Raw genomic sequence first — 14,053 nt, forward strand, 5'->3', positions numbered from 1 at the left:
GTATCAACGAACTGCAAAGAAATTGATTCTGAGAGAGAGAGAGAGAGAGAGAGAGAGAGAGAGAGAGAGAGAGAGAGAGAGAGAGAGAGAGAGAGAGAGAGAGGGGGGGGAGGTGTGTCTCTGTTTATAGGTGTGTAATTTCCCACTTTTGAATTTAATGGTTTGACGATATGCAGTATCTGCATACAATTTTTAACTGTTTATTTTTTTCTAGTTATTTTTTTGGTTTTAGTTTAAAATGTCCTATTGTTTATTTCCTCCCTACTAATATACTAACCTGCTTACTGTACATGCATGCACAGTTAGCTTAAACTGATTGGATCGATATTACAGTAAAATATGGTTCTCGCTAATATATATTTTAAATCTCTATTTAAAAAAAAATTAAAAATCATATGTCTGTGAGGCAGGAATCGCAGTCTATACTGAAAAAGTTAGTACACGCATTATGTACAGATGTTTGATCCACCTCTAAATTTATCGCGGGAAATATAGCACGAGAGCCCTGTGACGTCATTCATGACTTTTTTTTGTCTTTGCTTACGTATCTCGACTCAAAACAAAGGTATGGAAGCATGTAGCAAATCTTTTGGGTATCGCCAAAGCTTGTGCGGTATTCAAAACGTGTCTTTAAACCTCAAGACACCGTAAATTACGAGTTAGATGTCGGCCATTTTTGGCATAGCACCACGGGTTAAAACATTAGAGAGCATTATGGGACGTAGACAAAAAAAATTGTTTGATGAATCTGTAGGTTTAGCTCGTTCTTTTTCCGTGCACACTGGTTCCTAGAGCTCGCTTCGCTCGCTTTTAAGAAAATGTCATAGACTTTATAAAAAGTGATTCGCGTTATCTGATTGTTTAAGGTAAGGTTTGCGGCTTGCATTTTTTAGAGGTTGTAGCAAAGTTACATACCATTTTGTTCACTATACTAAAGTCTTTTTTGTCATGAAATTCAAATGAATTTTGCCCGTCCCGTTTTATAACTACAAAAGGTCAAAGTTCACGATTTCCAATTTTCATTTTGATGAAATGTAAACAATTTTGTGAAAATATGTACATTTTATATGTGACTATTATGGGGGTTATTTATGCTTGAAATGTTCGAAAATAATATCACTATTAATATCATGATTCACTTTTATTAATTTCTGATGAACTATCTAAAAATAGAATAAAATGCAACAAAAGTCTTCATTTTGCACTACTATTATGTAAACGAAAACATATTATTTGAAACCTTTCCAAGTCCACCGATTTCAGGAAAAACGTATCTTAGAATATGTGTAATCTGATGTTTCTAAAGCACTATTTAAAACCATATGATGCGGATTTCGTTTTCGTGGAAATTGATAAAATGCTTGTGTCCTCTTATTTTTTCATTGAAACTAAAAAGCCCCGCGAAATAAAAAAAAAACTGAAATCAATTATGACGTCATATAAATTTTGACGTCATAACTGAAATAAAGGGTAGTTAGTGTTACGTCACAATGAAAATGTGTGAGTCATCTTCCTTTTACTGCAAACCTTACATTAAAGAGGTTCGTTTCTCTGTTTTTGGGTAGCCATTTTGGGTCACCTTTATTTTAGAAATTATGCATCATATATTGATTCTACCCATAAATTCAAATTTTATAATGCTAATTAGACTATCTTAGATAAAATAGTAATGGAAAAATTACATATTTACAGAGTTTAGTATGGGACTATATTTTGTGGCGGAAGGTTTTTAAGAAGAAAATGAACATTTTTCATAACATTTTTCATAACTTTCATAACTGTTTTAGAGTACCGTCATTTAAGCTTTCTTTTTTTAAGTCCAAACAAAATTTCCAGATAGTTTGTGCATTAGGATATCTTCATTTTGTTACGAAAAACATAATTTTACAATTTTTTTTTTGTCTTTGCTTACGTATCCTCTTTTGGCTCTAAATGAGGAGGTTAAATGGCTCCCAGCTACGCAACGACGTTAGCTGAATATGTTCCGGGTGTGGAACCATCTGGTGATGATGAAAGAGAACCGACTTACCAAGCAGACATTCTACTTGGATAACAACAACCGTGGGACGTGGCGCACACAAATTGAGAGTGTTTGTGAGAAACTTAGTATTATCTAAGTGTTTTTCAACCAATTATCAGTCGATATGAAAGATATAGAGAACAAGGTCAGTGAATACACACAGAATACATGGAATGAAGGACTACCTGCTTAAAAAAACAAAGAACATTCATAACCTTTAAATCTAATTATAAGCTTGAACTATGTATCGAGTCGAAATTAACGAAATGCGAGACATCAAGTTTTGCCCAATTCAAATGTTGAACTCTACTAATCGGTATTGAGACTGGACGTTTCCGTAATGAACGTATCTGTGACCTTCTTTGTTTATTCTGTTCAAAACAGTGTACTGAAGATGAAGAACATTTTCTTTTATATTGCACTTAGCATAAAAATCTACGACAAAAATATCTCTATATGGTATTTCGAAGAGTTTGATAATAGTCAATATCTATTTCTTTAATTGATCAACAATTTCCCATTACAAACTGCTAGATAAAACTCTGCATACCAGCTCAGGAAAAATAATATTCAAAAGTAAATGTGTTAAAATATTGTACATCAGAAATGTAATTTGTCAACGTCCAAAGGTTAATATAATATAAATTTGAAACCATGCATGTATAAAGTTACAATTGTATAAAGTGGCTTACAGGTCCAAGGGGCCGGTAGCAAATTACGATTTTTTGACATATACTTTGTATATTATAAATGTCATTCTCAATGTCACTATGATAAACAATTACTTATTTTGAGTAATTTCATCAATGATATCTATTTTGATTTTGACATAATGCACATCGTCCTTTAAGGCTACTTTTATTTAAATATTAATAAACTCCAATATCAGGAAAATGTAATCTTACTTTTAATCATAACCAACTCGGTGCCGTATAAAACTATTCCTGGTTATATTATAATATGAGAAACACAATTTTCATACCTTGGATTTGTTGAGTTTGTACTTCTCATTGCTAAACAAATGCAGTTCTTTAAAATCGTTATTTCTATATCAGCTAAAAAAAAAATAATGCTTTATTATAGCTGAAATGACAAAAAATATGTGCACATTTGGTGGAGAGTAACGCTAAAGAGGAATTTGAAAGGATGGCGGCCACATTTCTCATTAAAAGTAAACTGTCTTCGTAATTCATTAAACTAAAGTATCAGATAGGAGTGTTTCGATGCTAAAATCTGGTGGACGTTTTAAAGTCTTATAAATGGTAAATTTGGTGGCTTAGAAACGTAACTAGCAATGCTGATGGTTAAATGCCCATTAACAGTTGCTTTTCAAAATATATGTGTAGTAAGGATACCAGCTTCAGGCTTTCCTTTTTACTGGCTTTCGTGTTAGTGTATATAACTCTAATTATATGATTTAAGGAACACATTTGCTTGAGTTAAGAGAGTATTTACGTAACCAGTCGGTGTAGTTCAGTAATGATATATAACGAATTATTGAGATATCTGCAACGAAAGTAATTCTCGGAATTATACGTCTATACGAACATTTTTTTCTGCATGAAATATATCTCATAACCTTTATTTCCTGTAAATCAGTCATAATAGCGCAGGGGATTGCAATAAAGGAATTCTCTAAATTTAAAGTAAACAAAATGTTTCTGCACAAAAAAGGTTTAAAAATAGACCAGTCCATGTACATCAAACATATAGTGCAGGGAATAAAAAAATCTGTAAACCAATTAAATTACCGCAGGGGATTGCAATAAAGGAATTCTTTGATTTATAAGTAATACATTTTTGTATCGGGTTTTTCTTTCATAATGTTCCATTCCAATAACATCAATCAAATAAATTGCAATACAAAATATCTTTACATCAGATAAATTAGCGCAAGGGAATGCAATAAAGGCATTATATGAGTTTTAGAAAATATAAAACGTGCGTTTTCTCTATAAGATATTTATTTTATAATGTATTATTTCGTGTATATCAATCGAAATAACGCAGGTAACTGTATTAAAAAAAATCACTAAATCAATAAATGCAGCAGAGGGGAATGCTATAAAGGAATAGTTTGTGTTTTAAGTAAAACAGAAATGTGTTTGCTGTATAAAATATTCATTTTAAATATACCGCTTCGTAAGAATTAATCAAATAAATCACTAATGATGCAGATGACGTCAATGAGAAAATTCTCGGAATTACAAATAAATAACCATATGTTTCCTCTACAATAAATGACTGCAATGAAGAATAAAAAAATATCTACAGAAGAAGACATTTTGTACAAATTAAGATTTTGTTATTCATACATTATAATGAAAGCTTTCATCTAAACAAGAACACATTTCAAATTTAATAGATTAATACTTCAATCTGTGTGACGTGTTGTTGAGGTTTATATTTGTGATGTAAAGGTTGATATGAAATCAATAATCTGTTTTGTATAATTAGAGAACACCCGAAAAAAGTTTAACATGTTTTAATAACCATCATCAGAAATCTGTTTAGTGTTTATAACGGGAAACAGGCTACTGACACACCTGAGTGAGGAATATATATTATCAGTTTGAGAAAAATCAACACCAGGTGTCTAGTTTAAAATCATCATAAGACCAAAAGATTAAATATAGCATTATACAAAGTCGTTATAATACATAGAATGGCTATATATTGACAGATGTACAATTGGTATTTATAAACAACACCGTGGTATTTAAAACAACACCGAACTGTATCTGTTGGGCTTATACAATTACAAGTAACGCTTATTTTTTTTAAACCGCTTAGAGTTTGGTAAAGCAGCAACGAACCGCGTTAAGTTTTCAAAACTTAGAGGAAGCATTGGATTTATTATTTCAAGCAAAAATTATGCAGCTTTTATCTTTCTGAATTGTAATATTGTATGAGAATGACACGCAATAACAAGTATGACATTTATAAGGATCCTATAGACCCCAAAACAAGTTTGGATACACGCATGTTCGGACCTATTAAAGTTGGGTTTGCATATCTTAAGATTTATCTTAAAGATCTAGTAGTTTTGATAGTAAAAACATATAAACATTGATTATGGTTTGGTAACGTTTATGATATATTACAAAGAATAGCCAGGAATAGTCAGCCAGGAACATGAAAGGAAATCTACAATGTAATCGCCTTTCTGTGAGGGCAATCTGGCTATGAAAAGGGATTCCAAGTATTTAGTTTATAAAGCTACGGGTTAGGTAAAATTGATCTATAATTATTTACCTGAGGATGACTGGGGACATAACCAGTTTACTACGCCGTTTATTATGCACAAGTTTGTTTTTATCTTTTCCTCACATACATAGTTATTTCTCGACAAATTAATAGAAACATCTTTTGGTATTACATTCAACCGTGCTTTCTATAAAAGTCTGCGATATCCAACTTTATATTAAATTTAATACACACTTTAAAACGGTGGATTTATTAAGTAGGTGCATACACGTAATAATAATATGCATTGAAGTCATCTTTACAGTCATTTACATATAATGAATATTGGGATGGTAAAATTATATATATTTTTTTTAAACAAAACATCCTTAACAAAAAAGAGTAACGCATTATATGTTCCTTATTTAGATACGCCATCGATTCCGAAGCCGGTATGGTTGTAAACACGACTTTGTCATTAGCTAACAATAATGGATATTATTTTTTTTTAAATATATGGCAAACTAGACGTACGCATGTGTAATCTTTAAGTAATATTTCTGAAGTTTTTTTGTGTTTTAAATCTACATCAGATGCGGGCATAACAATCCCAAGCAATCGGATATGTAAACAAATGTGTCCCCTTCTATAACACACCCATATTGCAATGGCTCTGTTCTTATATATATTGTGTTCCTATGAATATCTCTTTTTACTTTCTTTAAATATTTCAGTATTTGAATAAATATCGATTCTGCTGCTGAAAAGAGGTTATCAATAACATATTTAAATTTGAAAAGATAATTAGTTTCTATTCAAAATCATTTTGTACTATAATTGCCAAAAATCGGACCAAGTAGCATTTAGCGTTTCTAATTTGTTGAATAATTTGTTGAAAAATCAGTATCTGCTAAATGTAATAGTGTAAATGATAATCTAACACCTACAATGTGATTTATTAGGCTTAAAAATGTTCAATGTGCATATTTATAAAACATATATAACGGTAGGAAACAAAATCGTCAGTGTTGAAATTTGATATTAGATTGGGTTAATATTTAATAGGGACAATTTATAGCTTAAAACGTAACTTAACCGAATATTGATACTGCCCTTTTTTGTTCCGTAGCAGCATTGTGTAGGCGTTGTTGAGAGCGCGCATGCGTTAGCTTATATTTTTCTTTATATTTCTAAACACTCCCTACACAACGACAACAGCCTCATTACTTCATCGACTGTCCTATAAAAACAGTGTTCAAATAACAACCAGGAGGTTTTTTAAAAAAAATAATGTTTAGTTTTCTCTTTAATATTCTAATTATGCTATCGGTATTAACTGCCCAGATCCTGGTTCCGTTAAGGGACATGTTCTTCTCCCCAAATAACTCCACTCAGTTAACAAATTACAGTGTTGCATTGTTTGAACTTCAGCGTGTAAGTGTTATTCAATGTGCAGCTCTCTGTTTTTGCAACAATTGTTGTAAGGAATTCATATATAACTCCAAGAGTCGTCAGTGTATTGGACTTCATTTTCCATACTTTGATAGCAGTTCGAATTTAATGACTATTCCAATATATGAAGAACATGTGACATATAAAAAAGGTATAGTTCAGCGACATTTTTTCTCTCTTAATAGTCTATTTACTTGGATTATCGGGAATACTTTATATGTTAAGGTATAATTTAAGAGTGTTTTTAATGTTGCTCACTACAGCTTGAAATAGTGTCTCAAATCAGCAGAAAATAAATTAATCTTTGTGATAAATAGCATTATGGATATCAGTTATACTTGTCAAATAGGCGGGAAATTGCAATTTCGGATTTGAAACAATTTAGCATTAAAATGTACAAAAGCCCCAGGCGGATTCAAACCCGTGATCTGCGGCTTAAAAGCCCGATACTCTATTCACTGAGCTATGAAGACGAACAGCTGATACAAATAATTTTACAAAACATTTAAATTGCATTCTTGTGACGTGGTGCCTTAAAAAGTAAAAGTCTAGGTGTAGTGAAGTACCTTCAGCATTGTCAAGTCTCTTAATATAGTGAAATGTTAACTATAAAATAATAGTACTTTAAAGATCAAATATTATTGTTTCACGGTCAGCATTCAGCTGAGTTTTAAATTAGCTAAAGACAAAGTCATCCAAGATTATTGTTTACGCAAAGCTAGGATAAATGAATAAACGAGTAGATTGTAGTTAATTGTATGCATTGTAAATAGAACAAGAGTAGACCCAACACTCCCACCCCCCACCCCCACCCCCCCCCCCCCCAAAAAAAAATAAAAAATAAATAAATTATAGCAATGATAATAACGTTAATAATGTAAAAAAAAAATGGCGATGGTCATTTATTGTATATGCTTGTTTAATACTTGAAACAAACAATGTTACCATCATAATTACTATTTAAGGGCATCAACATCTTAGTGTGAAAAATTGATAGATATATTAACTTATATATTTGGAAGGGATAAAACCGTTTTTGTGAAACCACTATACATTGTGACTTTTTAAAGCATCATATAAACTTATATTGTAGGATGCGAGAATGACTGGCTAGAGTTCGGCGGTCATTGTTATCTTCTACTTGAAACAAAATCCACCTGGGCTGAAGCACGGGTATAAAAACAGTGTCAATTGAAAGATAAGATAATTCTATTAATATTATTGTGGTACATGTATATGATCACCTCATGTATATACCTGTCTAAGTGTAGTCGAAATATTGCATTGTACGTTAAAAAAATATGGATTAAGAAAACTTACACCTCCTAAAATATGACTAAATAAGTTAGAGTTGGTGGAAAATATATACAGCTAGTCTAACCCTTTTAATATCATTTATAACATATTTTATGAGGTATTAAAACTATAATTATTTTCTTTTACGTTTTACATTCTCAATTTTTACCATCATATCAAGAGTCTGCCTAATTAAATAAAAAGATATCTTGATATCATATCAAGCGTGTAACTATCCTTGTTAGATATATATTTTTTTAATTTTATTGTCTCTTTATTGACCAGGGAAAGAGTCAATAACATTGGGAAGTAATTAATTAAACTACAACTACTTGCTCAAAACCTTCAATAATATAACCATGACTATTACAGGAATTTTCAAATGTAATTACAATGTATTTAGATTACTATTAATTTGCAAATAATGAATTTAATTACAAATTACATTTGAAAAATACATTTATTGAAATTCAAACAAAGCATAAACATGTATAGCAATCTACAAATCTGTCTAGAACCCATTAATCAGTTACAACAGTTTTTAATTATACGCAAACAAACATAAGCATGTATGAAAATGTACAGTATGTCATGAACCAATTTTTAGTTTTTACGGTATTTGTTATATATTTGAAGTTTGAACATTCTCCTTCTTCGTTACAAATTCAGACATTTTTTATCTTTTTCCTTTCTCACATGAAAATCTGATCCCCCTGCATTTTTAAAATTAAGAATAAATTACTTTGTGGTTTATTTGCATCATTTAAGGGAAGTGATGAGATTTTTTGGAGAAATAAGTAAATGATACATATATACATACATACTTTCTTATGTGTTACAAAATTTGATCTCACTTCAAACTTCATCATATTTTTATTAAACAGTGGATGCATTTGGCCTTAAATTGTCCTTTTTCAGAATTTTGAGGTTTATCAAATGCTCTAAAACATTTAAACTTGCCATATTAGCAGTTTGTGTAAACTACCACACAAATATTTTTGAGTAAAAAAAATAATTCAAAAATATTTAGCAAAGTTAACTGAAGAGTTTTAGGTCTACCTGTATATGAACCTAGGGCTCTTATTTGTACTTGTTTATAACAACTAACCCAACCTGTGAACAAATAAATGACAAACCATAATAATAACCAGAATAAAAACCATATTAAATGCCATATCCTTAGTTATTTTAACGGTCAATTCATAAGAATGATATAGTAGTTTAAACAACATAAACATGTTAGTGTGTGGACAATGGGTTGCAGACAACTTTGTAATCATAAAGAACATGTATTTTTATTGTAGAATAATCATTTATGATTCAATAAGTACAAGAAACATTACCCCATCCCTGATATCGATATCGTTTAGGTCGATACAGTATTTGAACTCGTTACTCTCAAAAAAAAAAAATTGTGTGTATCAACAATTTACAGAGGTCAGTTGGTTTAGGAAAGCTGTAACAGAATTTTAATGATCAATTCAAAAATGTATCTTATTAATCAAGAAGAACAAATTTCTAAATGATTGTTTATTTCATTACACAGTTGAAATGTCGGAAAATGTGTTCATACTTGGTGGAAATGGAGAGTGCTGTCGAAGCTGAATGGATCGCTAAAACATTTATTGATAAAGGTAAATCAATCGTAAGTGAAAGTGTGCTACGGATTTAGTTTGTATATTCGTGTATTGCGCCAATCCTTTGTATATGATACAGGGTTGGGGTAATGGTAATTTGTAATGGTAATTGAGTGTAATTAATTACAAATTTTGATGTAATTGGAAGTAATGTGTAATTGGCCACATTTTCAATTACATGTAATGGTAATTTAATTAATTACTTTCAAAAAAGGCCTGTTATTCCAATTACTTTTCAATTACTTTCAATTACACACTGATGTACATAGAAATATGAAGCTGTCCACTACCCATTTTGCCCCACACAATGGTACATTAGGTCTAGTTCGAAGAGTAGTTAAAAAGCATTGAACTATTATTATATATATCATACTAAATATTTTTCAAAATGGATTTTTTCAGTGATTCAATATTTAATGATAAGTTTCCCAAATTTAATTCAGAACATGTATTTGATGATTTTTTTGATCTCTTTTTTCTTAAAAAATACTTATTTCCCTTCTTATTAGAATAATTAGTGTGTCAATTATCATTGAGTTAGTTTAAAACATCACTGTTTAATTTACAAACAAAATCAGTGTTATCGAAATTATATAAACTATCAAGTCATGCTTTGTAATTGATAGCCTAAAATACACAGAGCTAAAATGCATGGCTTCAAATGGGTATTAGTTTTTAATGCCTAACATGCGTTTTACATAATTTGCAAATCGATTGTAAAAAGAGACACGAGTACCCATAAGACTGTCCATGTAGTTTTCCCCATTATCATATAATTATCCATTGAATAAGCTTCCAATTGGCTTTGGACCAGCAATTTTTCCTGATTCATTTTGTTTTATATTTAAGGTACATGTAAATGGACAAAAATTTGAAAGTCAAATCATCTAATCATTATTTTTTTTATCAGTGTGCGGAAATTGAAGACTTTTTAAATATATCATTATCTTTATTTTATCAAACGAAAAAATGGTGATAGTTATTAGACCTAAAACACAACAAAATATCTATTACTTCTTGTTTTATCGTTAAGGTGCTGATAAAACACAGGTAAACACCCAGGTAAAATCTTTGACCGAAAGCAGACTATAATTGCTATCACAACATAAATCACACCTATTGTTATATACCCAATTATCAAATGTGTGCAAAACGGGAACACACCCTAACATGTCCACAGGGTGTGTTCCCTTATTGCTAACATTTTGATAATTAGGTAGAGAACAACAGGTGTGAATTGTGTTTTGATAACAATTACATGTGTATAGTCCGCCCTCTACCTGAGATTAACCTGTACTTTGGCATTGTATTTACAAAGAAAAAAATTAGTGTATAAAAATGCAAAGGAGAAAGTTTACATATAATAGTTTTGCATGCAAGAAATACTTTAGTTGACATGGTAGGTGTAGGTTAAGGGATATGACTTCTAAATGTTTATTGAATATCAGGGTGTATGGGACACCTCCACATTGTGACTACCAGTACCTGCGTTTTAAAATTAACAATAAAAACCAAATATAAATTTTTCTTTCCAAAAATTGTAACAAATTATCAGAATAGTTAGCAAATTCTCAAACAGTGAAATCATTTTGATTATATGAGGAAATTCTATTCATATTATAAAAATACCTCCTTATTATAATGTTTATGTGTTGTAAATAAATCATGGTTTTAGTAAATGATGAAAATGTAATTTGTAATTTAATTAATTACATCTGCAAAGTAATTGTACTTTAATTAATTACATTTGAAAACTCTTGTAATGGTAATGGTAATTTAATTGAAGAATTTAAGCAAGTAATTGTAATTTAATTAATTACTTTCCATTGTAATTGACCCCATCCCTGATATGATAGATGTATCATCTTTCTTTCTGAACAAACACCCTAAAGCATAGCTTAATGTGAATCAAGAATGTTGATTACTTTGTCAGTCATCTTTTTTTAAAAATTTATAAATAAATTATTGATTCTCTCTAATTTTCAGCAAACTGTGGCTCTAATCCGTTTGTTTGTACAGCATGGACGGGTTTGAATGACCTACTTATTGAAGGCCAATATAGGTGGGACCATTTGAACACATCCCTGAGTTTCACTAACTGGCATCCCGAAGAACCAAGTTTAGTGTTCCCAAGCCATGCAGCAGAAAGGGACTGTATCGATATGTTGAGTAATGGTCTGTGGAATGACCGACCATGCTCTTATCTTAATTCGGTAATATGTGAAAAAGCCTTCAAGAACTGATTTATAGGTGTGTATTTTTAAGATATCAAATTCGTTTTCGAGTAGCATTGTAGGAAATTTGATCACTTTTGGAAATTACTATCTGCAAACTACATCAACAGATTTAGTATTACAACTCTGTGAAATCCAAGTTTATTGATATTTGATTTAAATGAATTCGCACCAACTATAAGAACATTACTTTGTAACAAAGAGGTGCGCGTACATCACACGGCATACAAATCAGGTACATTGTATAACAGAAAACAATTGATAGACGATCAATAGATGTCTAGTTTGTTCTAAATTATCGCAATTTTGGTGACCATTGATTCATTGTTTCTTAATCATGTTATTTTTTTTATATTCTCATAATCGAAAGGTTCTGGATTATATTAATAGGATATGAATTTACACCAACAGAGACTTGAAACTTCCTAGTATGTATGTAACAATGTAGTGTTTAGACGTAAATATACCTTTGATTTTTTTTTGTATGATCAATAAGTGATAAACTGTCGTGTCATATATTTGTAAGACTTTTTAAAAATTGAAGAATAGAATATGCAAGCAAGGTGTAACATTCTGACATTCTAAAAAAAATAAACTTTCTCTGTTTCACATTTTCTTGTAATGGTAATGTGTTTTGTATTGTATTATTAGAATAAATAGTTTTCAATTACTTCGATATTTTGTTGGGTTTTTTTTCGAATATAAAAGTAAAAAGTATATGGTTTAATTAAAAAGTTTAATTTTGATATAACTCTTACTTGCAAAAAATAAATAGTAGTTATGGTTATCTACACCATCAACTTGTTTTTAGATATCTGCAGAACTGTAGTCATGCCAGAGTTCCGTGTTGACGGACAAAAACTCTGCATACATCTTGCGCACTAAGTGTTGTGCAAGATTTTTGGACTTATTAATTTAAATTTTGGACTAATTTAGGAATGTTTTGTATAAAAATGTTAATGTTAATTTGGAGTCATTAAATTTTTTGCAGTTATCTGAAATGGCATTCCTCTGAAAAGATCCCGTTTCCTTTTGTTCGTAATCTTACAACTCTATGAATTTCAAGTTTATTTTATAAAAATTAATTTGCATCAAATATAAGAAAATTAGTTAGTTCTAAATAATCGCATTAATTAGTACGCATTGATTTATTTTATTATAAAATGAAATTTTTTTCATATTGTTCATTGTCACTTTATATACGTTCTGGAATTTATTTGAACTTCCTCAAACAATAACTTGGTTTTGGAAATTATTTACAGATAGGTGGGTTTTTTTTCTCAATTGTCTAACATTTTTTTTCATTGAATATATTTTATTTTTAACAGAAACAAACATTAGCAATTGAGTAATAAGAATGATGATATAAATAATTCAATGATTCCATAGTAGTAACAGTGTAGCAACAGTTTATTAATTGCACTTGCACTCAAGTTTGAAGATTGACTTCTTACGTTACAGTCAAAAAAGTGATTTGATAAGTGTAGACCTTTTTTACCTGTGTTGGGAGGGGTATGGCCGTTCCGATTTTTACTTAATTACTGTACATATTAAATCATCGACATTAGCTAATTGAATGAACTGCATAGCATTTTCCCTCTTTTTTTACTTCTTTTGTACAGCAAACTCATATGATGTAGTGTTTTACGTAAATGTATCATAATTATATTTGCATTGTTTTCATGATGAAATCATTTTTTTTCATTAAAAAATCTCATGTATTTGTAGGACTTTCTACTAAGGCATTGGTAACAGAAAATCATAATTATTTGTTCTGTAGTATGAAGCAATCCCAAGCAAAAGGTGAAATTAAGTGTATTTTGACAATGTAATTTTAATAACATTTTAGCACTGACTAATGAGGTCTTTATAAATCGATACCAACATATTTACCTACGAATTCCGTTTATTAATTTCTTGCACATTGTATAATAATTAATGTGTTTCGTTTTAGTGCAATTAGACTGCTTATAAAGAATATCAAACAAAAATCCTAGAAATAGAGCATTTTGAGAGTTTTATAGCCATTCTACGCGGGGGTTGGGGCTAGGGAGGGGGGCTCTGAGAGGGGGTTGCTCTCAGGATATTGCTAATCACCAGTGACATCTAAGTATGTGGAAGTCTCACTACAAGTCACCGGTACAATGATGGCTGACTACTCTACAATATCAAAAGAATCCCACTTGGTGTGACGTGTTGAAATAACGTGCATTAGGATAAAGGTCTGT

General features: G+C 30.4%; 1 protein-coding gene across 1 annotated transcript; it reads left to right on the forward strand.

Moving 5' to 3' along the window:
- The first annotated feature begins 6,526 nt into the window (after positions 1 to 6,526).
- On the forward strand, positions 6,527 to 11,834 carry LOC128174036 (collectin-12-like). Its single transcript, XM_052839681.1, has 4 exons — positions 6,527 to 6,809; positions 7,752 to 7,831; positions 9,501 to 9,588; positions 11,578 to 11,834. The coding sequence occupies exons 1-4, from the start codon at positions 6,527 to 6,529 to the stop codon at positions 11,832 to 11,834; spliced, it is 708 nt and encodes a 235-aa protein (XP_052695641.1).
- The last annotated feature ends 2,219 nt before the right edge of the window (positions 11,835 to 14,053 follow it).

Source organism: Crassostrea angulata, chromosome 2 (genome assembly GCF_025612915.1).
Source record: "Crassostrea angulata isolate pt1a10 chromosome 2, ASM2561291v2, whole genome shotgun sequence".
NCBI classification, from domain to species: Eukaryota; Metazoa; Mollusca; class Bivalvia; order Ostreida; family Ostreidae; genus Magallana; species Magallana angulata.